The sequence below is a fragment of the Heteronotia binoei genome, chromosome 4, assembly GCF_032191835.1.
Source record: "Heteronotia binoei isolate CCM8104 ecotype False Entrance Well chromosome 4, APGP_CSIRO_Hbin_v1, whole genome shotgun sequence".
Lineage (NCBI taxonomy): Eukaryota > Metazoa > Chordata > Lepidosauria > Squamata > Gekkonidae > Heteronotia > Heteronotia binoei.
In genome coordinates this window covers 174,202,019-174,229,813 of record NC_083226.1, presented here as the reverse complement: position 1 = coordinate 174,229,813, position 27,795 = coordinate 174,202,019, and the positions used below count along the sequence as shown (strand labels likewise).

The 27,795-nt window shown below is 48.0% G+C and overlaps 1 protein-coding gene across 1 annotated transcript in view; it reads left to right on the top strand.

Annotated features, from left to right (window-relative positions):
- The window catches only part of LOC132569801 (phosphatidylinositol 3-kinase catalytic subunit type 3), a 142,089-nt gene that overhangs the window by 37,143 nt on the left and 77,151 nt on the right, over positions 1-27,795 (top strand). The window contains exon 10 of the mRNA XM_060236222.1: positions 20,943-21,111. Coding sequence (XP_060092205.1) covers positions 20,943-21,111 — 169 coding nt within the window. The remainder of the gene's footprint in view (positions 1-20,942; positions 21,112-27,795) is intronic.

Genomic DNA, 27,795 nt, shown 5'->3' with positions numbered 1-27,795 from the left:
GGATGAGACGATGGTGTAAGGAGGAAGGGTTTAAGTTTGTTAGGCACTGGGATGCTTTCTGGAACAAGCCGGAGCTGTACAAAAGAGACGGTCTCCACTTGTCTCCGGATGGAACCAGGCTGCTGGCGCTTAAAATCAAAAAGGTGGCAGAGCAGTTTTTAAACTAAATCTTGGGGAAAGCCGACAGGAGATGGAATGTCTCTGGTTCGGGAGGACTCGTCTCAAAGAGATGAAGGGTTGGCTTCTATTTTTCTACCGAGTAACGGATCAGAGTTGTCCACTGTGATGGTGACAAACAGTATGGACTGTCTGCTAGAGTCTCGAGGCGGCAGGAGAGAGGTGGCGGGCCTAGCTTGCTTGGGAAATTATAAATGCTTGTATGCAAATGCTAGAAGTGTCCGAAGTAAAATTGGTGAATTGGAATGTTTAGTGTTGGGAGAAAACATAGACATTGTGGGAATTTCAGAAACTTGGTGGAATGAGGAGAATCAGTGGGACACGGTGATTCCTGGATATAAGTTATATCGGAAGGATAGGGAGGGAAGGGTTGGAGGTGGGGTGGCTCTGTATGTCAGAGAGGATATACGGTCCAGTAAGACTGAGGTCAGAGAATTAGATTCCCTTTTAGAAATGCTTTGGGTTGAAATGGAGGGCCCAAAAGGAAATTTAACTATGGGAGTTTGTTATCGCCCACCAAATCAAAAAAGAGAGGACGATTATAATATGATGGAGGGATTAAAGATAGCAGCTAAACGTAAAAACTGTGTCGTAATAGGTGATTTTAACTACCCACAGATTGATTGGGTCAATATGTGTTCTGGTCGAGAGAAAGAGATTGAGTTTCTTGATGCTCTCAATGACTGTGCTATGGAGCAGATGGTCTCAGAACCTACCAGGGGTGGGGCGATCCTGGATCTGGTCCTAAGTAATGCCCAAGACTTGGTGAGAGACGTAAAAGTGATTGCGCCGCTTGGGAACAGTGACCATAATGTTATTGATTTCACCATTTGTATAAATAGGGAGTTGCCCAAAAAGACCGCCACAACCACATTTAACTTTAAAAGGGGTAAATTCTCTGAGATGAGGAGGCATGTGAGGAGGAAACTGAAAGGAAAGGTAAATACGGTCAAAACCCTTGGGGAAGCTTGGAGACTATTTAAAACTATAATCCTAGAAGCTCAGATAAAATACATACCACAAGTTAGGAAAGGCACAAACAGGTATAAGAAGAGGCCAGCATGGTTAACAAACAAAGTAATGGAAGCTGTAAAAGGTAAGAAGGACTCCTTTAAGCGGTGGAAAACCAGTCCAAGTGAGATTAATAAAAGGGAACACAGGCAGTGGCAAATCAAATGCAAGACTGTGATCAGGCAGGCAAAAAGGGACTATGAGGAGCATATTGCAAAAAACATAAAGACCAACAATAAAAATTTCTTCAAATATATTAGAAGTAGGAAACCAGCCAGGGAAGCAGTGGGGCCCTTGGATGACCATGGGGTAAAAGGATTACTGAAGGAGGATGGGGAAATGGCTGAGAAGCTGAACGCATTTTTTGCCTCCGTCTTCACCGTGGAAGATGAGAAGTGTTTGCCCGCCCCAGAACCACTAATATTGGAAGGGGTGTTGAAAGACCTGAGTCAGATTGAGGTGACAAAAGAGGAGGTCCTACAACTGATAGACAAATTAAAAACTAATAAGTCACCGGGTCCGGATGGCATACATTCGAGAGTTCTGAAAGAACTCAAAGTTGAACTTGTGGATCTTCTAACAAAAATCTGTAATCTTTCATTGAAATCTGCCTCCGTTCCTGAGGACTGGAAGGTAGCAAATGTCACCCCCATCTTTAAAAAGGGTTCCAGAGGAGATCCGGGAAATTACAGGCCAGTCAGTCTGACTTCAATACCGGGAAAGTTGGTAGAAACCATTATCAAGGACAGAATGAGTAGGCACATTGATGAACACGGGTTATTGAGGAAGACTCAGCATGGGTTCTGCAAGGGAAGATCTTGCCTCACTAACCTGTTACATTTCTTTGAGGGGGTGAACAAACATGTGGACAAAGGAGACCCGATAGATGTTGTTTACCTTGACTTCCAGAAAGCTTTTGATAAAGTTCCTCATCAAAGGCTCCTTAGAAAGCTTGAGAGTATTGGAGTAAAAGGACAGGTCCTCTTGTGGATCAAAAACTGGCTGAGTAATAGGAAGCAGAGAGTGAGTATAAATGGGCAGTCTTCGCAGTGGAGGACGGTAAGCAGTGGGGTGCCGCAGGGCTCGGTACTGGGTCCCATCCTCTTTAACTTGTTCATAAATGATTTAGAGTTGGGAGTGAGCAGTGAAGTGGCCAAGTTTGCGGATGACGCTAAATTGTTCAGGGTGGTGAGAACCAGAGAGGATTGTGAGGAACTCCAAAGGGATCTGTTGAGGCTGGGTGAGTGGGCGTCAACGTGGCAGATGCGGTTCAATGTGGCCAAGTGTAAAGTAATGCACATTGGGGCCAAGAATCCCAGCTACAAATACAAGTTGATGGGGTGTGAACTGGCAGAGACTGACCAAGAGAGAGATCTTGGGGTCATGGTAGATAATTCACTGAAAATGTCAAGACAGTGTGCGTTTGCAATAAAAAAGGCCAACACCATGCTGGGAATTATTAGGAAGGGAATTGAAAACAAATCAGCCAGTATCATAATGCCTCTGTATAAATCGATGGTGCGGTCTCATTTGGAGTACTGTGTGCAGTTCTGGTCACCGCACCTCAAAAAGGATATTATAGCATTGGAGAAAGTTCAGAAAAGGGCAACTAAAATGATTAAAGGGCTGGAACACCTTCCCTATGAAGAAAGGTTGAAACGCTTAGGGCTCTTTAGCTTGGAGAAACGTCGACTGAGGGGTGACATGATAGAAGTTTACAAGATAATGCATGGGATGGAGAAAGTAGAGAAAGAAGTACTTTTCTCCCTTTCTCACAATACAAGAACTCGTGGGCATTCAATGAAATTGCTGAGCAGACAGGTTAAAACGGATAAAAGGAAGTACTTCTTCACCCAAAGGGTGATTAACATGTGGAATTCACTGCCACAGGAGGTGGTGGCGTCCACAAGCATAGCCACCTTCAAGAAGGGGTTAGATAAAAATATGGAGCAGAGGTCCATCAGTGGCTATTAGCCACAGTGTGTGTGTGTGTGTGTGTGTATATATATATATATATATATATATATATATATATATATATATATATATATATATATATATATATATATATATATATATATATATATATTTGGCCGCTGTGTGACACAGAATGTTGGACTGGATGGGCCATTGGCCTGATCTAACATGGCTTCTCTTATGTTCTTATGTTCTGGTGAACATATGAAGCCTCCTTCTACTGAATCAGATCCTCTTTGGTCCATCAAAGTCAGTATTGTCTACTCAGACTAGCAGCGGCTCTCCAGGGTCTCCAGCTGAGGTTTTTCACGCCTACTTGCCTGGACCCTTTTTAGTTGGAGATGCCAGGGATTGAACCTGAGACCTTCTGCTTACCAAGCAGATGCTCTACCACTGAGCAGGAGGAGGAGAAGAAGAAGAATGCACATTCATACCGCACCCTTCTCTCTGAATCAGAGACTCAGAGCGACTTACAATCTCCTATATCTTCTCCTCCCACAACAGACACAATGAGGTGAGTGGGGCTGAGATAGCTCTCCCAAAAGATGATGATGATGATGATGATGATGATGATATTGGATTTATATCTCGCCCTCTACTCCAAATCTCAGCGCGGCTCACAATATCCTTTATATCTTTCTCCCCCACAACAGACACTATGTGAGGTGGGTGGGGCTGAGAGAGCTCTCACAAAAGCTGCCCTTTCAAGGACAACTCTTGTGGGAGCTATGGCTGACCCAAGACCATCCCAGCAGGGGCAAGTGGAGGAGTGGGGAATCAAACCCGTTTCTCCCAGATGATGATGAAGAAGAAGTCATTGGATTTACAGCGGCTTACAATCGCCAGTATCTTCCTCCCCCACAACAGACACCCTGTGAGGTGGGTGGGGCTGAGAGAGCTCTCCCAGAAGCTGCCCTTTCAAGGACAACCTCTGCCAGAGCTATGGCTGACCCAAGGCCATTCCAGAAAATGCAAGTGGAGCAGTGGGGAATCAAACCCGGTTCTCCCAGATAAGAGAGCTGTGGCTGACCCAAGGCCATTCCAGCAGCTGCAAGTGGAGGAGTGGGGAATCAAACTTGGTTTTCCCAGATAAGAGAGCTGTGGCTGACCCAAGGCCATTCCAGCAGCTGCAAGAGGAGGAGTGGGGAATCAAACCCGGTTTTCCCAGGTAAGAGAGCTGTGGCTGACCCAAGGCCATTCCAGCAGGTGCAAGTGGAGGAGTGGGGAATCAAACCCAGTTCTCCAAGATAAGAGTCCTCACACTTAACCACTACACCAAACTGGCTCACTGCAACTGTGGAACAGCTCTGCGGGGCCCAGTCCATAGCCCTGTCATTTTACTGCCCAGTGCTACAACCCCCTGTAGGAATGGCATCTGGATCCCAGAGGCATTGGTGGTAGAAAGCACTGCCTAGTTTTGGCCGACCTAGGGCAATCTGTAGGGTAGTGGTCTCTGATACGCCAGGGGTGTCGAACTCATTTGTTATGAGAGCCGGATCTGACATAAATGAGACCTTGTTGGGCCGGGCCATGTGTGTACCTCTTTAAGATTAGGTAGCAGAGATGCAAACTTTATGAAGGACACAAACACCTTAAAACATTAGCATTCATTGGTCTTAAAGGTTTTTTTTTGTATCTTTCCTATGGGAGCCAGGGAACTGGGTGAAGGAAGCTCTGGCTCTTTCCTTACTTTCCCAGGGGACCAGAAGGGAGAGGAGCCTCAGCCAAGAGAAGGCAGAGAGGCTTGGCTCAGTAGCTCTGCTGTGGGATTGATAGAGCCTGGCAAAGCAAGCTGTCCCTCCCCCCCTTCCTCCCCAAGGGGGGAGTCTCAGCCTATGGGGGAAGTAGAGGCTTCGCTTTTGTAGCTCCTGTGCGATTGAGCAAGCCTTGCAAAGCAAGCTGTGATGCAGAAGCAAGCAAGAGAGAGGGAGAAGGAAGCAGATGACAGCCGGTAGCTAGGGGGCCTGATAGGAGCCCTCCGGGGGCCTGATTTGGCCTCTGGGCCGCATGTTTGACGCCCCTGCTCTAAGCCGTCTTGCGAGCAATGTTCCCTCTAAGCTGTGGAGTCTTATGAGCAAAGATTGTACTTTGTGAGCTACTGGCTTTAAAGTTGTGAGTGAGGGATTTGGCTATTGCATGCATTAGTTTGCTCTGGGGCCATTCTTCCTGAGCTAAGACAATAATAAGCCAGTTTGGTGTAGTGGTTAAGTGTGCGGACTCTTATCTAGGAGAACCGGGTTTGATTCCCCACTCCTCCACTTGCACCTGCTAGCATAGCCTTGGGTCAGCCATAGCTCTGGCAGAGGTTGTCCCTGAAAGGGCAGCTGCTGTGAGAGCCCTCTCCAGCCCCACCCACCTCACAGGGTGTCTGTTGTGGGGGAGGAAGGGAAAGGAGATTGTGAGCCGCTCTGAGACTCTTCGGAGTGGAGGGCGGGATATAAATCCAATATCTTCATCTACCTCACAGGGTGTCTGTTGTGGGGGAGGAAGGGAAAGGAGATTGTGAGCCGCTCTGAGACTCTTCGGAGTGGAGGGCGGGATATAAATCCAATATCTTCATCTACCTCACAGGGTGTCTGTTGTGGGGGAGGAAGGGAAAGGAGATTGTGAGCCGCTCTGAGACTCTTCGGAGTGGAGGGCGGGATATAAATCCAATATCTTCTACCTCACAGGGTGTCTGTTGTGGGGTAGGAAGGGAAAGGAGATTGTGAGCCGCTCTGAGACTCTTCGGAGTGGAGGGCGGGATATAAATCCAATATCTCCATCTACCTCACAGGGTGTCTGTTGTGGGGGAGGAAGGGAAAGGAGATTGTGAGCCGCTCTGAGACTCTTCGGAGTGGAGGGCGGGATATAAATCCAATATCTTCATCTACCTCACAGGGTGTCTGTTGTGGGGGAGGAAGGGAAAGGAGATTGTGAGCCGCTCTGAGACTCTTCGGAGTGGAGGGCGGGATATAAATCCAATATCTCCATCTACCTCACAGGGTGTCTGTTGTGGGGGAGGAAGGGAAAGGAGATTGTGAGCCGCTCTGAGACTCTTCGGAGTGGAGGGCGGGATATAAATCCAATATCATCTTCATCATCATCATCATGTGTGAGCTGGATGCTAAAAAACTGCGTGCTGTCTCACACTAATTCAGCCTAGAGGGAACTGGTTCAATATCAGCATCTCCAGTTAAAAGGACCAGGCAGGAAGTGATGGGAAAGACCTCAGTGGCTCATCACTAGAGCATCTGCTTGGCATGCAGAAGGTTCCAGGTTCAGTCCCCGGCATCTCCAGTTAAAAGGACCAGGCAGAAGATGACGGGAAAGACCTCAGTGGCTCATCACTAGAGCATCTGCTTAGCATGAAGGTCCCAGGATCAGTCCCCAGCATCTCCAGTTAAAAGGACCAGGCAGAAGATGACGGGAAAGACCTCAGTGGCTCATCACTAGAGCATCTGCTTGGCATGAAGGTCCCAGGATCAGTCCCCAGCATCTCCAGTTAAAAGGACCAGGCAGAAGATGACGGGAAAGACCTCAGTGGCTCATCACTAGAGCATCTGCTTAGCATGAAGGTCCCAGGATCAGTCCCCAGCATCTCCAGTTAAAAGGACCAGGCAGAAGATGACGGGAAAGACCTCAGTGGCTCATCACTAGAGCATCTGCTTGGCATGCAGAAGGTCACAGGTTCAGTCCCCGGCATCTCCAGTTAAAAGGACCAGACAGAAGGTGATGGGAAAGACCTCAATGGCTCATCACTAGAGCTTCTGCTTGGCGTACAGAAGGTCACAGGTTCAATCCCCAGCATCTCCAGTTAAAAGGACCAGATGGTAGGTGATGGGAAAGACCTCCGTGGCTCATCACTAGAGCATCTGCTTGGCATGCAGAAGGTTCCAGGTTCAGTCCCTGGCATCTCCAGTTAAAAGGACCAGGCGGTAGGTGATGGGAAAGACCTCAGTGGCTCATCACTAGAGCATCTGCTTGGCATGCAGAAGGTTCCAGGTTCAGTCCCTGGCATCTCCAGTTAAAAGGACCAGGCGGTAGGTGATGGGAAAGACCTCAGTGGCTCATCACTAGAGAATCTGCTTGGCATGCAGAAGGTTCCAGGTTCAATCCCCGGCATCTCCAGTTAAAAGGACCAGATGGTAGGTGATGGAAAAGACCTTTGCTGGAGATTCTGGAGAGCTGCTGCCAGACTGAGTAGGCAATACTGCACTTGTTGGACCAGTGGTCTGATGGGACCCATTGCCTCCCCCTGTGTAGGGACTCTGGACTTCCTTAGCAGTCTCCCATCTGAGTACTAACCAGGACCCTCCCTGCTTAGCGGCCAAGATCTGATGAGATTTCTCTAGCCTGGGCCATCCGGGCCGAAGCAAGAAATGGCCGGAAGTGGTTTGCCGTTGCCCAACTCTGCATTGCAACCCTGGGCTTCCTTGGGGGTCTCCCATCCAAATGCTAACTAGGGCCAGCCTTTCTTGGCTTCTGAGATCTGATGAGATCAGGCTAGCCTGGGCCATACAGTAGAAAAGAGCCCGAGTCAATGGAGAAGCGAGCGAAGACTCCCGAAAGCTCACCTCCTGCCACAAATTTGGTTAGTCTGAAAGGGGCTCCTGGACTCTGGCTCTTAAGTGTTGCGGCAGATGGATGAACACGGCCACCCATCTTGATCTGGTCAGCTCAGGGCAGTGGATGTACACCTTTGTGTTTCAACCAGGGCTTTTTTTGTAGCAGGAACTTCTTTGCTACACCCCTGAAGCACCGAATCCTCCTGGAGCTTACAGTGGGCCCTGTGCTGAGAGCCCTGTAGACTCTTGGAGGATCGGCTACATCAGGGGTGGGTGGCCTACTATACAAAGGGGCTCCTGCCACAAAAAAAAGCCCTGGTTTGAACCAACGACTGCTCTTATGTCGAAGAAGAAAGGAGGAGGAGGAGGAGGGAAGAAGAAGAAGAGGGAAGAAGAAGAAGAAAGGAAGGAAGAAAAAAGAAAAGGGAAGAAGAAGAAAGAAAAAAGAGAGAAAGAAGAAGAAGAAAAAAAGACTTCACACCCCTTCCAACCCTACCAGCAATTAACACAGAACAATGGTCACATTCAACAGCCAGTTTCCTTATCACTTCCCTTCCAGGAAGCCCCACCAAACAATGGGCACATCCACAAACCAATTGCCCTTTCACCACACACCCTCCAGCCTAGAAATAGCAGTTCTCCAGCAGCCCTGGCCTCACTCAATGCACAGCAGCCAAGACGGTCAGAGCGCCTGCTCCGGCTGCAACGCCACTGAGGATGTTCTCCGCAGCCGAGAACGAAACGTCTGGAAGGAAAACTTTCTCCAGTAGAACACGGCACTTGAGCCCGAAAGATTCTACAAACCCTAATGATGTTACCAGCCGTGAAAACCTGAAATCTTTGAAAAAAAGAAGAGGGAAGAAGAAGAAGAAGAAAGAAAAAAGAAGAGGGAAAGAAGAAAAAAGAAGAAAGAAGAGGGAAGAAGAAAGAAGAGGGAAAGAAAAAAGAAGAAAGTAGAGGGAAGAAGAAGAAAGCAAATTTATACCCCAACCTTCTTTCTGGATCAGAGTCTCAGAGCGGCTTACAACCTCCTTTATCTCCTTCCCCAACAACAGACACCCTGTGAGGTAGATGGGGCTGAGAGAGCTCTCACAGCAGCTGCCCTTTCAAGGACAACCTCTGCCAGAGCTATGGCTGACCCAAGGCCATTCTAGCAGGTGCAAGTGGAGGAGTGGGGGAATCAAACCCGGTTCTCCCAGATAGGAGTCCACGCACTTAATCACTACACCAGATTAGCAATATCCAGTAATGCTAGAACCAGATACAGTGCCAGTTCCAGGTGGCTTTGTTGCGCCCACGTCAAGAATGAAACTGAAGTTTGGTTGTACGAGTTGCTGACCCAACGGAGGAGGCCGCGGCTTAGTGGAAGAGCCGGATCTCAGGTTCAATCCTCAACATCTGCCGAGTTGACCTTGATCTGATTCAGTATGAGGCAGCTTCATGTGTGTGATTTCCTCCTCCTCCCATTCTAGTGTTTCACTGGAAAATCCCAAACTGTCCTGCAGGGGGCAGTGCCTGCCCACGATAATTCTGGTTGGAATCTCTTTTCACGGAGAGCCAAAGAGCAGAGACGTCTTGTTTTCAATCTTAGAAAGAGAGACTGGGAAGAGACCTCTAAGCCGCCGCCTTTGTGTGTGTGTGTGTGAGAACGTTCTGAGCATAAACTCTTTTGCAATGGTCAGCTCTGACTTTCAAGCACACCCGGAAAAGCTTCCGTACTTGGGTTTCGGACACAACAGAGCCTTTCTACTCAGGGCTCTCTTTTTTTGTAGAAATAGCCCAGCAGGAACTCATTTGCAGATTAGGCCACACCCCTTGACGTCACCATTGTTCCACGCTGCTTTTTTGTAGGAATAGCCCAGCAGGAATTCATTTGCATATTAGGCCACACGCCCCAGTGCCACCGTTGTTTCACACAGGACTTTTTTGTAGTCCTGCAGGAACTCATGTGCATATTAAGCCACACCCCTTGACATTACCATCATTTCTCACAGGGCCTTTTTGCAGAAAAAAGCCCAGCAGGAACTAATTTGCATAGTAGGCCACACCCTCGACATCACCATTGTTTCACACAGGGCGTTTTTGCAGGGAAAGCCCAGCAGGAACTCATTTGCATATTAGGCCACACCCCTGATGCCAAACCAGCTGGAACTGTGTTGCTGCTAAAAACAAAATGAATAAAATAAAAAGTCCCTGTTTCTGCTAATGGTGATGCCCTCCTCTAGCACAGTGGTTCCCAGCCTTTTTGATACAGTCACCCCGCACCCCTCAAAGTCCAGATTTATGTGTTAGGGTGACCTGGCCAGGACTGGTCCACGGCTCTTTGACACCCTAGGTAAATGATAACGCTGTCCTCCGTAGCCCAGGCTAGCCTGATCTCATCAGATATCGGAAGCTAAGCAGAGTTAGCCGTGGTTAGATCATGGGTGGAAGACATTCAAGGAAAACCGGGGTCATGACTTAGAGGCGGACAATGGCAAACCACCTCCGAATGCCTTTCGTCTTGAAAGTCCCGCTGGGTTGCTTCCTCAGGGTGTGGTGGGCTCTTCTTCTGCGGAGGTTTTTTTAAACAGAGGCTAGACGACCATCTGAGAGCAAATGCCGATTCTGTGAACTTAGGCAGATCATGAGATGGAGGGCAGATATAAAGGAGATTGTGAGCCACTGTGAGACTCTTCGGAGTGGAGGGCGGGATAGAAATCCAGTATCTTCTTCTACCTCACAGGGTGGTGTTGTGGGGGAGGAAGGGAAAGGAGATTGTGAGCCGCTCTGAGACTCTTTGGAGTGGAGGGCGGGATATAAATCCAATATCTTCATCTACCTCACAGGGTGTCTGTTGTGGGGGAGGAAGGGAAAGGAGTTTGTGAGCTGCTCTGAGACTCTTCGGAGTGGAGGGCGGGATATAAATCCAATATCTTCATCTACCTCACGGGGTGTCTGTTGTGGGGGAGGAAGGGAAAGGAGATTGTGAGCCGCTCTGAGACTCTTCGGAGTGGAGGGCGGGATATAAATCCAATATCTTCATCTACCTCACGGGGTGTCTGTTGTGGGGGAGGAAGGGAAAGGAGATTGTGAGCCGCTCTGAGACTCTTCGGAGTGGAGGGCGGGATATAAATCCAATATCTTCATCTACCTCACGGGGTGTCTGTTGTGGGGGAGGAAGGGAAAGGAGATTGTGAGCCGCTCTGAGACTCTTCGGAGTGGAGGGCGGGATATAAATCCAATATCTTCATCTACCTCACAGGGTGTCTGTTGTGGGGGAGGAAGGGAAAGGAGATTGTGAGCCGCTCTGAGACTCTTCGGAGTGGAGGGCGGGATATAAATCCAATATCTTCATCTACCTCACAGGGTGTCTGTTGTGGGGGAGGAAGGGAAAGGAGATTGTGAGCCGTTCTGAGACTCTTCGGAGTGAAGGGCGGGATATAAATCCAATATCATCTTCTTCTTCTGAAAGGGCAGCTTCTGGGAGAGCTCTCTCAGCCCCACCCACCTCACAGGGTGTCTGATGCGGGGGAGGAAGCTATAAAGCACAGACAAGTGGGAATTTCCATCATGCCCCTGCGGCCGCATAGGAGAAAGTCATTTAAAAAGTACGATGGGAGTAAGGTTTTATTATGACCGTTATAACTCAAGAAGTATTTTAAGGTGGATGCTGAGCTGTTTCTCTAGATTCTACTGGCACTCTACACCAAACTGGCTCTCTCGGTTGTGGGGGGCAGTGGAAGGGCTTCTGGAGTTCTGACCCTGCTGGTGAACCTCCTGATGGCACCTGGGTTTTGACCCCTCTTGCCCTCCCCTCAAGCACCAAGAATGCAGAGCATCACTGCTCCAGATGGAGTGTTCCAGCTATACATTGTAGTTAATAGCCACTCATGGACCACTGCTCAAGAACATAAGAAAAGCCATGTTGGATCAGGCCAATGGCCCATCCAGTACACTGTTCTGTGCCACATAGTGGCCAAAACTCAGGTGCCTTCAAGAGGTCCACCAGGAGACCCAGAACTCCAGAAGCCCTCCCTCTGTTACCCCCCAAGCACCACAAACTCAGAGCATCACTGAGTCTCTGAGGCACAACTGGATTCTAATCTACTTGAGAGCCAGTTTGCTGTAGTGGTTGAGTGTGTGGACTCTTATCTGGGAGAACGGGGTTTGATTCCCCACTCCTCTACTTGCACCTGCTGGAATGGCCTTGGGTCAGCCGTAGCTCTCCCAAGAGTTGTCCTTGAAAGGGCAGCTTCGGCGAGAGCGCTCTCAGCCTCACCCACCTCACAGAGTGCCTGTTGTGGGGAAGGAAGATATAAAGGAGATTGTGAGCCGCTCTGAGATTCAGAGTAGAGGGTGGGATATAAATCCAATATCATCATCTTCTTCCTTCTTTCTCCTTCCTCCTTCTTCCTCTTTTTTCTTCTTTTTGCTTTCTTCTTCTGCTTTCTTCCTCCTCCTCCTCCCCTTCTTCTTCTTCTTCTCCATCTTCCTCTCTCTCCTCCCCTTCTCTATTGCAAATTTATGTGACTACCCTCTGATGCTGTCTTATAGGTCCCGTTTCTCTAGATGGACCCTGACAAACTTAAAAGAAAAAGCTTCCCTAAATGAAAGACCCCAATTAGCGTCATTTTTATAAGCCTGCAGAGAGCGACGTTAACTCCTGCCTCTTCTTTTGCCATTTCTCTCTCCTCGATTCTCCATTTTGAGCCGCATTCCCCCCCCCTCCCGGGCGTTGTCAGCTTGTGTTGATTCTGACAAATTTGAAATAAGAAATGCTCCGAAGAGCAGCCTTCTTGGGGAGGAAACAGTTGATTAAATTGACAGGGACAAATGGCTGGGAAGCATTTCGGATGGCCCTTTTTTTAACCCCTTTCCGTGTAAATGGGCATCTGGGGGAAACGGTTCAGAACAGCAAGGTTCCGGCAGAGTTTCGAGGAAGGAAGGTCACGGCCTACCAGCTGAGGGGAAGCCTGAAATGGAGCCCACACACCAAAATGGAAATCCTTGACACGTATCCAGTAGGGATATTTTCCCTTTTTCGTCGCCGGATTAATATTTTGAAGCCGAGGATCTGGGGAGCGGTGTCGTTTCTCTTCCAGACGAGGGCAACGACTCAGCTAGGCAGACAGCAAAGGGCAGGAGCTCACAAGAGGCCGTGTCATATTGAGGATGGTGTGGAATTGTTTTCTGTGGCCCCAGAAGGTCGGACCGGAACCAGTGGGTTGAAATTAAAAGAGTTGTGACCACAGGTTCACAAAGGCTAGGGATCTCTGAGAAGAAGGAGGAGGAGAAGGAGGAATAAGACAGTCACAGAAGAACCCCCTTCCAACTATAAACAGTTGTTCTTATAGTTCGAGAGCCAGTTTGGTGTAGTGGGGAAGTGTGCAGATTCTTATCTGGGAGAACCAGGTTTGATTCCCTACTCCTCCACTTGCACCTGCTTGGAATGGCCTTGGGTCAGCTATAGCTCTGGCAGAGGTTGTCCTTGAAAGGGCAGCTGCTGTGAGAGTCCTCTCAGCCCCACCCACCTCACAGGGTGTCTATTGTGGGTGAGGAAGATAAAGGAAATTGTGAGCCGCTCTGAGACTCTTCGGAGTGGAGGGCGGGATATAAATCCAATATCTTTATCTACCTCACAGGGTGTCTGTTGGGGAGGAAGGTAAAGGAGATTGTGAGCCGCTCTGAGACTCTTCGGAGTGGAGGGCGGGATATAAATCCAATATCTTCTTCTACCTCACAGGGTGTCTGTTGTGGGGGAGGAAAGGAAAGGAGATTGTGAGCCGCTCTGAGACTCTTCGGAGTGGAGGGCGGGATATAAATCCAATATCTTCTTCTACCTCACAGGGTGTCTGTTGTGGGGGAGGAAGGGAAAGGAGATTGTGAGCCGCTCTGAGACTCTTCGGAGTGGAGGGCGGGATATAAATCCAATATCTTTGTCTACCTCACAGGGTCTGTTGTGGGGAAGGCAGGGAAAGGAGATTGTGAGCCGCTCTGAGACTCTTGAGTGGAGGGCGGAATATAAATCCAATGTCGTCTTCTTTTTCAAGTTTCACAAGCAAAGATACATATATTTTTTAAAACTGCTGAGTTCCTTTGTTAATGCATTCACTCCTGTGCCAGTCACCTCCGTTGATCTGACGGCTTTCCAACCGTGTGAGAGAGAATGCTGCCCTCCCGGCTCTGTATGCAAATAAGGTGAAGCTTAATTAACACCTCTTATTCCCCGTGTACAGAGCTGGAAGGAAATGTAATTACAGCCACGAGAGGTATTCTGTTGTCTTCTAAGAAAAGTAATACATGTATCTCTAGACATCGCCGTGACGAGCTGGAAATAGAAGCGCAGAAAGGTGGAGCTCCTTGTAACGTTCTTGATTTGAATAAGTAGGGTTGTTGCGCGTCGTGAGATCAAACTTGGCCCTCTTCAGAAAACAATCGCTTGGATTTGTTATTCTGTGGGTGCAGTTTGCTGTATCAGTCCCGTAGCAGGGGCAATCTAGAATAGAAGAAGGGAGATTATTAAGAAGGTAAGGAGAGCCCTGCTGGATCAGACCAATAGTCCATCTAGTCCAGCATCTTGTGTCACACAGTGGCCAACCAGTTCCTCAGGAGGGCCAACAACAGGAAAGAGAGGCTGAGGCCTTCATAAGAACATAAGAAGAGCCCTGCTGGATCAGACCAGTGGTCCACCTAGTCCAGCATCCTGTCTCAACCAGTGGCCAACCAGTTCCTCTGGAGGTCCAACAACAGGGCAGAGAGGCCGAGGCCTTCATAAGAACATAAGAAGAGGCCTGCTGGATCAGACCAGTGGTCTATCTAGTCCAGCATCCTGTCTCACACAGTGGCCAACCAGTTCCTCAGGAGGGCCAACAACAGGGCAGAGAGGCTGAGGCCTTCATAAGAACATCAAAGAGCCCTGCTGGATCAGACCAGTGGTCCATCTAGTCCAGCATCCTGTCTCACACAGTGGCCAACCAGTTCCTCTGGAGGGCCAACAACAGGGCAGAGAGGCCAAGGCCTTCATAAGAACATCAAAGAGCCCTGCTGGATCAGACCAGTGGTCCATCTAGTCCAGCATCCTGTATCACACAGTGGCCAACCAGTTCCTCTAGAGCAGGGGTGTCAAACATGCGGCCTAGGGGCCAAATCAGCCCCCCCCCCCGGAGGGCTCCTATCAGGCCCCTGAGCAACTGGCTGTCATCTGCTTCCTTCTTTGTGTCAAGCGAGCGGATTTCAAAGTAACTAGTCCTTGCTTTGAAACAAAGTATAGCTTTAGTGTTAATCCATACGCTTCTATTGAGCCGAATATTGGAACTGATCCAGTGCAGCAGCGGAATGCATATTTTAAAGATGGCACATCAAAGGTTCTTTAAACAAAGTTGCAATTGCTAAACATTCTAGTATTCACGTGTGAAAAGTTACACAGTGCTTTCTCTTATCTCCCTGCGGTTGTTCTTCCTGGGTCCAAGCTAGGCCTGGGAAAATGTCCCTGGAGGCTTTATCTTCAAAGAGCAAATTCCTGCATTTGTTAGTAAAGGCGAGAGAGGCGCAGGGAGGGGCGCCAGCTAACTCTATTGCTTTGATGTGCCTCAGCTTGAATTCAGGGTTAGTAACAGGTACAGTATAACAGTTATAATATAATAAGCATAGACAGTTACGATCACAGGAAACATCGCTTGACACTGTTGCTTCTTTCTGTATAACACAAGTTGATGTATAAGTTCTGTATAATACAAGTTGATGGGGTGTGAACTGGCAGAGACGGACCAAGAGAGAGATCTTGGGGTCATGGTAGATAATTCACTGAAAATGTCAAGACAGTGTGCGTTTGCAATAAAAAAGGCCAACGCCATGCTGGGAATTATTAGGAAGGGAATTGAAAACAAATCAGCCAGTATCATAATGCCCCTGTATAAATCGATGGTGCTGTCTCATTTGGAGTACTGTGTGCAGTTCTGGTCGCCGCACCTCAAAAAGGATATTATAGCATTGGAGAAAGTTCAGAAAAGGGCAACTAAAATGATTAAAGGGCTGGAACACTTTCCCTATGAAAAAAGGTTGAAACGCTTGGGGCTCTTTAGCTTGGAGAAACGTCGACTGAGGGGTGACATGATAGAAGTTTACAAGATAATGCATGGGATGGAGAAAGTAGAGAAAGAAGTACTTTTCTCCCTTTCTCACAATACAAGAACTCGTGGGCATTCGATGAAATTGCTGAGCAGCCAGGTTAAAACGGATAAAAGGAAGTACTTCTTCACCCAAAGGGTGATTAACATGTGGAATTCACTGCCACAGGAGGTGGTGGCGTCCACAAGCATAGCCAGCTTCAAGAGGGGGTTAGATAAAAATATGGAGCAGAGGTCCATCAGTGGCTATTAGCCACAGTGTGTGTGTGTGTGTATATATATATATATTTGGCCGCTGTGTGACACAGAATGTTGGACTGGATGGGCCATTGGCCTGATCTAACATGGCTTCTCTTATGTTCTTATGTTCTTATAACAGCTTTCTTTGCAAGGCTCGCTCAATTATACAGAAGCTACAGAGCAAAACCTCTATTTTCTCCAATGGCTGAGGCCTCCTCCCTTGGGGAGGAAGGGGTGGGAGGCAGAATTTGGTTTGCAGGCTCTCTGAATCGCACAGCAGAGCTACTGAGCCGAGCCTCTCTTCCTTCTATTGGCTGAGGCTCCTCCCCCTCCTGGTCCTCTGGAGAAGGAGGGAAAGAGCCAGAGCTTCCTTTGGCCGATTCCCTGGATCCCATGGGAGAGATACAAAGAAAGCACTTTTAAGACCGACAAGTGCTAATGTTTTCAGCATGTTTTATTTTAAGGTTTTTAAAAAATCTTTAATTGTGTTTGTGTCCTTTATAAAGTTTATATCTCTGCTCCCCTGATCTTAAAGAGGTACACACATGGCCTGGCCCAAAAAGGGCTCATTTATGTCAGATCTGGCCTTCATAGCAAATGAATTTGAAACCCCTGCTCGAGAGCAAGGGTCCCCAACCCCTGGACCATGGACCAGTACCGGACTGTGCCCTGTTAGCAACTGAGCTGTGAGTTGTATAATCATTTCATTATATATATTGTGATGACAACCCTCATCTACGGCTCCGAATCGTGGGTTTTATACCGTCATCACCTGCGACTCCTTGAGCGCTTTCCTCAGCGCTGCCTTCGCACCATCCTCAACATCCACTGGAGTGACTTTGTGACCAACACTGAAGTCCTCAAGCGGGCAGAGGTTATAAGCATCGAGGCACTGCTGTTGAAGACGCAGCTGCGCTGGGCAGGGCATATTTCTAGGATGGAAAACCACCGCCTTCCCAAGATTGCCCTGTATGGCGAACTTTCCACCGGCCATCGAAATAGAGGGGCACCAAAGAAGAGGTACAAGGACTCCTTGAAGAAATCCCTTGGCACCTGTCGCATCAATCATCACCAGTGGTCTGACCTAGCCTCAGATCGCAAAGCATGGAGGCACACCATCCACCAGGCTGTCTCTTCCTTTGAGAACGCACGCATAGCTGGTCTTGAGGACAAAAGGAGATTGAGGAAGAATCGCACTGCTACAGCACCAACCCCAAATCCCTGCAGTCACTGTGGCCGGATCTGCCTGTCCCGCATTGGTCTTGTCAGCCACCAGCGAGCCTGCAGCAGACGTGGACTACTGCACCCTTCTTAAATCTTCGTTCGCGAAGTCAAGCCGAGAGAGAGATTATATATTACAATGTAATAATAATAAAAGAAGACGACATTGGGTTTATATCCTGCCCTCCACTCCGAATCTCAGAGTGGCTCACAATCTCCTTTATCTTCCTCCGCCACAACAGACCCCCTGTGAGGTGGGTAGAGTTGAGAGCGCTCTCCCAGAAGCTGCCCTTTCAAGGACAACCTCTGCCAGGGCAATGGCTGAGCCAAGGCCATTCCAGCAGCTACAAGTGGAGGAATGGGGAATCAAACCCCGTTCTCCCAGATAAGAGTCCACCACACCAAAATAAAGTGTACAATTGTATCACCCCAAAACCATTGTTCCACCCCCCCTCGCCAGTCCGTGGAAAAATTGTCTTTCACAGACCGGTCCCTGGTGCCAAAAAGGTTGGGGACCACTGCTCTAGAGGGCCAACAGCAGGGCAGAGAGGCTGAGGCCTCCGTAAGAACATCAGAAGAGCCCTGCTGGATCAGACCAGGGAGGGTCCATTCAGTTCAACATCCTGTCTCACACAGTGGCCAACTAGTTCCTCTGAACAGTCAGCAAGAGGGCACAGAGGCCAGAGGTCTATCGCAGTCGATACTAGCTAGCAGATGCTCTCATAGGTCTCAGTTTTAGGTCTTTCACATCACCTGCCACCTAACCCTTTGAACTGGAAATGATGGGAATTGAACCCAGGAACTTCAGCACGCCAACCAGTGGCTCTGGAAGTGAGCCACAGACAATCATTTTCTTTCTTTCTTTCTTTCTTTCTTTCTTTCTTTCTTTCTTTCTTTCTTTCTTTCTTTCTTTCTTTCTTTCTTTCTTTCTTTCTTTCTTTCTTTCTTTCTTTCTTTCCTCCCTTCCTCCCTTCCTCCCTCCCTCCCTCCCTCCCTTCCCTCCCTTCCCTCCCTTCCCTCCCTTCCCTCCCTTCCCTCCCTTCCCTCCCTTCCTTCCTTCCTGTTGGAAGCCCTCAGTTGAGTTGTAGCAGCCTCTCTAGCAACTTACCCTGCTGCTCTGTGGTCTTTGGGGTATCCAGGGAGACTCTGGGCCACACTAAACTAGACACAAAAAGATCCACGCTGGCCATGTTCTGTGTTTTAAACCTAAATAGCCTGGAGAAATGGAGCCAGCAAGAGTGCAGCCATTCCCTGAGCAATTACCGGTCGGGTTACACACCGGCTGCTTATTTTATAGAGCTTCAACAGCCCGCTTTAAAGGATCTTTACTCAGAAGTAAATCCCTTCTTGCTAAATGGGCTTTGGATTTACAGTTCTGTGGATTTATGCCTCTGCAGTCTGGTTTCCGTTCTACTCCTATAAAACGCAGCATTACAGAATGTGCCCAGACAGCATTTTACTTTGACCCCTGAAATTGTCAATCTCTTCCTTCCTTCGGTCTTGCCCCACCTTCCTCCCTTACCCAGAGAAGGAGATGTGTGCTCCAGCGGAAGCAACCGTGCTTTTTCATCTCGCAGTTATACAAAATGGACTGAAACCAATGGTGCTTTTTTGGGGAGGGAGGGAGGTGGATTTTCCACTCGAGACGCATAGAATTGTAGAGTTGGAAGGGGCCACACGGGCCGTCTAGGTCTATCCCCTGCTCAGTGCAGGATCATCCATGGCAAAGCATCCATCCAGCCACTGCTTGAAGGCTGCTAGGGAAGGGGGAAATCAATTCCAAGGTGGAACTACGGAATTAATCTTACCGAACTACCCTTACATTCTATTGTATCCTGTACTTTTTAGAATCACAGAGTTGGAAGGGACCTCCAGGGTCATCTAGTCCAATCCCCTGCACAATGCAGGACATTCACAAATACCTCCCCCTAACATTGCACTGGTTGCCTGTGGCATTCTGTATTCGCTTCAAGGTGCTGGTCATAACCTTTAAAGCCCTCTATGGCCTGGGACTCGCCTACCTTCGGGACCACCTCTCCCCATGTGTGCCCCAGAGAGCACTCCATTCGGGGTCTCAAAACCTCCTTAAGATCCCTGGACCGAAAGAGGCTCGACTGTCCATCACCAGCACCATAGCGTTTTCAGTAATAGCCCCTGCTTTGTGGAGTGCCCTCCCTGAAAACATCAGGGCCCTTCAGGACCTGCCACAGTTCCACGTAAGACCAAATTATTTAAACTCGCTTCGGAACTGTAGTATACATCGAATTAAACATAAACGCGGTATAAATCAATTCACACTCGAGACACATAGAATTGTAGAGTTAGACCATCTAGGTCTATCCCCTGCTCTTTTTTGTAAGCTCTTGGAGGATTGGCTACATCAGGGGTGTGTGGCCTAATAGGCAAAGGAGGTCCTGCTAGAATTCCTTACAGGGCTCTTCGTACAGGGCCTACTTGAAGCTCCAGGAGGATTGGCTGCATCAGGGGTGTGTGGCCTCATATGCAAAGGAGGTCCTGCTAGAATTCCTTACAGGGCTCTTCTCACAGGGCCTGCTGTGAGCTCCAGGAGGATTGGCTGCATCAGGGGTGTGTGGCCTAATAGGCAAAGGAGGTCCTGCTAGAATTCCTTACAGGGCTCTTCGCACAGGGCCTACTGTAAGCTCCAGGAGGATTGGCTACGTCAGGGGTGTGTGGCCTAATATGCAAAGGAGGTTCTGCTAGAATTCCTTACAGGGCTCTTCTCACAGGGCCTGCTGTAAGCTCCAGGAGGACTGGCTACATCAGGGGTGTGTGGCCTAATATGCAAAGGAGGTTCTGCTAGAATTCCTTACAGGGCTCTTCATACAGGGCCTACTGGAAGCTCCAGGAGGATTGGCTACGTCAGGGGTGTGTGGCCTAATATGCAAAGGAGGTTCTGCTAGAATTCCTTACAGGGCTCTTCTCACAGGGCCTGCTGTAAGCTCCAGGAGGACTGGCTACATCAGGGGTGTGTGGCCTAATAGGCAAAGGAGGTCCTGCTAGAATTCCTTACAGGGCTCTTCTCACAGGGCCTACTGTAAGCTCCAGGAGGATTGGCTACATCAGGGGTGTGTGGCCTAATAGGCAAAGGAGGTCCTGCTAGAATTTCTTACAGGGCTCTTCTCACAGGGCCTACTGTAAGCTCCAGGAGGACTGGCTACATCAGGGGTGTGTGGCCTAATAGGCAAAGGAGGTCCTGCTAGAATTCCTTACAGGGCTCTTCTCACAGGGCCTGCTGTAAGCTCCAGGAGGACTGGCTACATCAGGGGTGTGTGGCCTAATAGGCAAAGGAGGTCCTGCTAGAATTCCTTACAGGGCTCTTCTCACAGGGCCTACTGTAAGCTCCAGGAGGATTGGCTACATCAGGGGTGTGTGGCCTCATATGCAAAGGAGGTTCTGCTAGAATTCCTTACAGGGCTCTTCGTACAGGGCCTACTGGAAGCTCCAGGAGGATTGGCTACATCAGGGGTGTGTGGCCTAATATGCAAAGGAGCTCCTGCTAGAATGCCACCCCTGTGTATGGGAGAGATGGGAGTTCGCTCAACGGGGGCGCTGTTGCAACTGTGCACAGAGTATTGACTGAGGTACTGCTCTAGGTCTAAATCTAATCAGCCGAACCTTTGAATCCCCTCTGCCAACGCAGGTAAGCTTTTCCACATCGATTTTGGCTACATTCTGGGCCGGGATCCGAAGCCTCTTCCTCCGCCGATGAAGCTAAACAAGGAGATGGTGGAAGGCATGGGAGGGACTCAGAGCGAGCAGTATCAGGAGTTCCGCAAGCAGTGCTACACGGCTTTCCTTCACCTCCGCAGGTAAGGGAGACAATGTAACAGTGCTAGAGCAATCAGCTAACCGGATGTTGACTTTCAGAGTTGGGAGCTGGTCCTGTCCTCCTGACTGGTTGTTGACGTGGTGTGCGGGGTCTCTCTTCCTTCTCATCCTCCTCAGATTCCTCTTCAAAAACCGAAAGTAGGTGGTAAGCGTTGACACTCCCTATCCTCTTCATTCTGCATGCTGGTATGTGATATATGCCATGGGTCTCCCTTCCAGAAAACTTGCCTTGTATCACTTCTCTTCCTTCAGAGTTTCCCTCAAAATATACATTTTTTTCCCCCCTCATGAAATCTTCGGCACGGTAGTCGTCTTTAACCGAAACAAAATGGAAGGACCTGAAATTTAACTGCTGCTGTTGACCCTCCAGAGAAACAAATTGACCACTGCATGAGATGAGATGCTGGACTAGATGGACCACTGGTTCATTCAAGCAGTGCTGTTTGTTACTTCTTTTTTAAGATTGGGCTGGTCTGGACCTTCCGGGTCAAGACACATACCCCACAACAAATCCGATGCTATTAAGATGGAAGGACAAACGCCCATTATTTTATTGTATGTGTTCTGGAACAAATGAGTCATTCTGGTGAATTCAGTCTATGCGTTTTCAATATGGTAAGAATCAGGGGTGGAATTCTAGCAGGAGCTCCTTTGCATATTAGGCCACACACCCCTGATGTAGCCAATCCTCCAAGAGCTTACAAAAAAGAGCCTTGTAAGCTCTTGGAGGATTGGCTAAATTGGGGTGTGTGGCCTAATATGCAAAAGAGCTTCTGCTAGAATTCTACCCCTGGTAAGAAGGATCTCGCTGTTAGAGGTGTCTCTCCAGATGAAGGAAGGCCATGGAAAACCAGGGAAGAGTTAGAAAACGTGGACATTAAAATGAGTTGGTGGTTGAGAACACAAGTTGAATCTAGATATGCCAAAGACAGCAATAGACTTTAATACAGAACAATATCCATTTGACAAAACCTTCTTAGGTCCTCAAGAAAAACTAATTTCCAAGCTATATTCATGCTTATTACAGATGAAGGTGCAAGGTGAGATAGTAAAAGACTGTATGGTCCAATGGGCGAAAAATTTGGGGCGTAATATTATGCTAGAAGAATGGGAAATGCTGTGGAAATCCAATATTAAACTAACTACGTCAGTAACCTTTAAAGAAAATCTGTATAAGATGTTTTATAGATGGTACGTAACCCCGCAGAAATTGTGTAAGATGTATACTAACATGTCTAACAAATGTTGGAAGTGTACTAAAAATGTTGGGTCTTTTTATCATATGTGGTGGACCTGTGGGGTGGTGAAAGACTATTGGAAGATAATCCATGAACTATTACAGAAAATTTTGAAGACACAGATCCAATTTAAACCAGAACTGTTTTTATTGAACATATATCTTGGTGATTATTCCAAAGAGATGATACATTTGTTGGCATACATTAACACAGCGGCTAGGATTCTTTTGGCACAGAGATGGAAGTTTCAGGAGATCCCCACGAGAATGAACTTAGTGGGTAAAATTCTGGAAACGGCTGAGCTGGACTATTTATCCCAGTTGTTGGCTGGGAATTCTAAGGAAGAAGCAAGAAAATATTGGGTGAAACTATATACTTGGCTAGACGCTCAAGACTCTTAAAATTCTTTGGTGTGAACTTATATCTCCTTTCGCCTGTATTCTCTATTATAATATCATTTTAACCGGAAATGTAAGTTTAAATAGATATTTTAATAAGAAGACTTACAGTCACTAAAACATATTGTTTAGACATTGGTGATTTAATGTAAAGAGACAACAACGTGACAATATCTGTCTTTTGAAAAAGTATATTATGTGCAGATTAGATTATAGTAATATTGTTATCTGCAACTATAATTTTCTATTCCCCCTTACCTGTTCTCTTTAACTGTTTAGAAAACCAATAAAACTTTCAAATCAGATCAAATCAAGAAGGCCATAGATGAAGCTTAATCGTGAAATCAGCTTTGTGTCTGACTTTTCCCTAAAAGTAAGGGCTCCACAAGCAACAAAATGACTCCTTTGACAGATGTTATGTTGAGCGTTAGAGGCAGGGCTTTTTTTTTGTAGCAGGAACTCCTTTGCATATTAGGCCGCCACACCGTCCTGATGTAGCCCATCCTCCTGGGAGCTGACAGTGGGCCCTGTATGAAGAGCCTGTAAGAATTCTAGCAGGACCTCCTTTGCATATTAGGCCACACCCTCCTGATGTAGCCAATCCTCCTGGAGCTGACAGCAGGCCCTGTGAGAAGAGCCCTGTAAGGAATTCTAGCAGGACCTCCTTTGCATATTAGGCCACACCCTCCTGATGTAGCCAATCCTCCTGGAGCTGACAGTGGGCTCTTGGAGGGTTGGCTACATCAGAGGTGAGGCCTAGTATTCAAAGAAGTTCATGCTGCAAAAAAAGCCCTGTTTAGAGATCTCCCCTGGACGCGCCCAATTTCTGTCCTTTCCTGGAAAAGATTCCAGTGAAAAAAAAAGGAAGCGTCTAGCGAACAGAAGGTAATCTGTGCAGGAACGAGAGATCGGTGGGGAGAGTAATGCAAAGCAATAGCCGAGTCATTAGATAAGGCTCTCCATCTTATTGAGAGCCAAGGCAGAGAGGGAGAGAACTGTCTTTTATAAACTGCCATTGGTAATACATTAACAGCGATTCAGCAGAACGAGAAAACAAAGATGAGTTATTAATCAGGAGAGCGCCGAACCCCCCCCCCCCCCGGAGAATCGTCAGGAAGGGGATTAACCTGTTCAGGTGACATTCAGGGGATCAGTCGTACACGTTCAGCCGGATGGGACCTGGAAGACTGAATTATTCTTTTTGGGTGATTGTGCTTCGCGTAGTAGTTTTTAGAATTTCCCTCCTTGCTTAACCTGGGGAGTGTTGGGAAGTTGGCATGGTTCCCTTTTTGTACAAAGTGCATCCATTTCGACTAACCGTATTTGGAACCTGTGGGCCTGTTGCAGGGGTTTGTAGAAAGCGGGTGGATGCTGATAGGCTTTTTTTCATAGCAGGGACTCCTTTGCATATTAGGCCACACCTCTCTTATGTAGCCAATCCTTCAGGAGCTTACAGGACCTACTGTAAGCTCTTGGAGAATTGGCTATGTCAGGAGGGTGTGGCCTAATACACAAAGAAGTTCCTGCTACCAAAAAAAGCCTTGCCTAGTTTGGTGTAGTGGTTAAGTGTGCAGACTCTTATCTGGGAGAACCGGGTTTGATTCCCCACTCCTCCACTTGCACCTGCTGGAATGGCCTCGGGTCAGCCATAGCTCTTGCAGAGTTGTCCTTGAAAGGGCAGCTTCTGGGAGAGCTCTCTCAGCCCCACCCACCTCACAGGGTGTTTGTTGTGGGGGAGGAAGGTAAAGGAGATTGTGAGCCGCTCTGAGACTCTTCGGAGTGGAGAGCGGGATATAAATCCAATATCTTCTTCTTCTTCTTCTTCTATAAGGCTTCTGATTGGCCATTGGCCACGGGAAATCCAATTGGCTGGGCAGATGAGAATAATGTTGTTTCGGTGGCAGCTGCTACCCTAGTGTTGGCTTTATTCTCTCTCTTTCCCAGCATATTTCTTAAAATTGTCTCCCTTCTTCCCTTCACTTGGGCCAGTTTGGTGTAGTGTGCGGACTCTTATCTGGGAGAATCGGGTTTAATTCCCCACTCCTCCACTTATAGCTGCTGGAATGGCCTTGGGTCAGCCATAGCTCTTGTAGGAGTTGTCCTTGAAAGGGCAGTTGCAGGGAGAGCTCTCTGAGCCCCACCCACCTCACAGGGTGCCTGTTGTGGGGGGGGGAGAAGATATAGGAGGCTGTAAGCCGCTCTGAGTCTCTGATTCAGAGAGAAGGGCGGGGTATAAATCTGCAGTCTTCTTCTTCCTATGCCTGGTTGGCTCCACCTCCTTTGGCAGCCATTTTGTTAGGGTTGCCTGATTCAGACTGAGAAATAGCTGCAGATTTTTGGGGGGTGGAATGTGGGGGGGGGGGAGTTGGGGAGGGGTGAGATTTCAGTTGGGTATAATGTCATAGAGTCCAGCTTTAACTTTAAATGGATTCTCCAAGCTGCCAGCTGACTTGTGATTTAAAGATACAAATGTCTTCTCCAAGCTGGCCAATGGGGGAAGGCTTCAAGAGCCACAAAACATGTGTGAAGGAGCCACATGCTACTCCCAAACTGCAGTTTGGCCACCCCTGGCATAAATACTACATAATGTATCATTGCCAGCTCGCATGGTAAGTTGTATTCCTACCTAAATGGCTGCTGTCCCTTGTCTTTTTGAGGCTGTGGGCATCTGGAATTCTGAGACATAAAATGGCTGCCGGAGGAGGCATGGCTGCCACACAGATGAAGCCCAGGTTCTGGGGAGAAAGGAGATAATTTACAAAATACACTGGGAACGTGTAGAAAGAATAAAGCCAACACTGTGGGGACCTCTGCCACTGAAACAACGTTATTCAAAACTGGCCAGCCAATTGAATCTGCAATGGCCAATCAGAAGCCCTCCTGGCCAGGTGCCCCACCCAGTTTCTACAAATACTTGGTGCTATGAAAGAAAAGGACATAAGAACATAAGAGAAGCCATGTTGGATCAGGCCAGTGGCCCATCCACTCCGACACTGTCACACAATGGCAAAAAAAAACCCAGGTGCCATCAGGAGAACCATCAATGGGGCCAGGACACTAGAAGCCATAAGAACATAGAAGCCATGTTGGAGCAGGCCAATGACCCACCTAGTCCAACACTCTGTGTCACATAAGAACATAAGAGAAGCCCTGTTGGATCAGGCCAATGACCCATTCAGTCCAACACTCTGTCACACAGTGACCAAAAAACCAGATGGCATCAAGAGGTCCATCAATGGGGCCAGGACACCATAAGATATAAGAACAGAAGAGAAGCCATGTTGGATCAGGCCAGTGGTCCATCCAGTCCAACACTGTCAAACAATGGTCAAAAAAACCAGGTGCCATAAGGAGGTCCATCAATGGGGCCAGGACACTAGAAGCCATAAGAACATAAGAGAATCCGTGTTGGATCAGACCAGTGGCCCATCCAGTCCAACACTGTAAAACAATGGCCAAAAAAACCCAGGTGCCATCAGGAGGTCCATCAATGGGGCCAGGACACTAGAAGCTATAAGAACAGAAGAGAAGCCATGTTGGATCAGGCCAGTGGTCCATCCAGTCCAACACTGTCACACAATGGCCAAAAAAAACTAGGTGCCATCAGAAGGTCCATCAGTGGGGCCAGTTGGTGAGTGCAATAAGCATCATGTTGGGAACTTCCTGCTATGTGCCCAAGATATGAGAAATCCACCACAGGGGTTGGCACATGTGGCTGACTCAAAAAAATAGACCCTGAGCAGGACAAACGGAGACGTCATTCCCAAGAAGAGGAAATTCTATAGCTGGAGGGACACATACAACTGTGCAGGAAAGAACTCAGCCGGGACTATGGGAAAGGATGTTGCAGAAGATGAAAGGAATAATAACATGTCAGAGAATGTGAAGAAAGGGAGATGGGCCGTGTGGAGAGTTCAGAAAGTGAGGACTTTAAACTGAAAGTTGGTGCAGACAGTGATGGAGCACTGTGGTAGAAGCTCAAAGGACAGGGGTGATGCGGCGATAGAGTCAGAAAAGAATTATGAGTTTTGCGGAGGCCTTATGAACGGACTGAAGAGGAGTGATGTGTCAGGAGGTTACACCGCCAAGGCGGACATTATAATAGACTAGATATTAAGATGATTGGCGCAAGGTGAAAGTGGAGCGTCTGGCACTCCAGCCTTGGGCTTTGAACGACGGAGTCTGTTTTAATAGATCCTGCCGGGTCTCTCTGAGTTTTTGCAAAGGAACCATTCGCAGATAATATTTTAAAAAGGTGAAGAGCATTTAGGATTGGCCGTTTTCGGCACGACTGCCTTTGAAATGTTCCTCGTGATGAAAAATGTTAGCCGGGAAGGCTTCGTCTTCAAGAGAGCTCAAACTTGGAAGGGGATGTAAATGGCACGTCAGCTTGATTGGATCTTTATGATGTGTGTGGAATAAAACTAAGGAAACTGAGGAATATTAAAGATAATATTTGGAAGGCAACACATTTGAAATTCATGACCACTGAATTCGTTTAAGGGCTGGGGGGCGGGGGGAGTGCCATCTCAGGAGAGGGTAGACGAAGCTGCGGGGACAGACCAGCCATCTAAATGATAAAGCATCTACAAAGATACAGGGAGGAAAAACAAATATCTGGCATGAATTCCAATAGTCTGGGGTGTCTAGAGTAACTTCGAATAGGTATTTAAATATGTCTGCAAAACAATGAAAACAAGAAGAAATGTATGTGGTGAAGGACTCCGGAATACAGACAGGGGAAACGGGAGGTGCTGCAGCTCAGTAGTAGAGTATCTGCTTGGTATGTGGAAGGTCTCCAGTTCAATCCCTGGTATCGAAGCCCCCTTGACCGAGGAACATACGAACATCAAAAGAACGCTGTTGGATCAGACCGATAGTCCATCTACTCCAGCATCCTGTTTCACACAGTGGTCAACCAGATCCTCTGGAGGGCCAGCAACAGAGCAGAAGAAGAAGAAGACTGCAGATTTATATCCCGCCCTTCTCTCTGAATCAGAGACTCAGAGTGGCTTACAATCTCCTATAT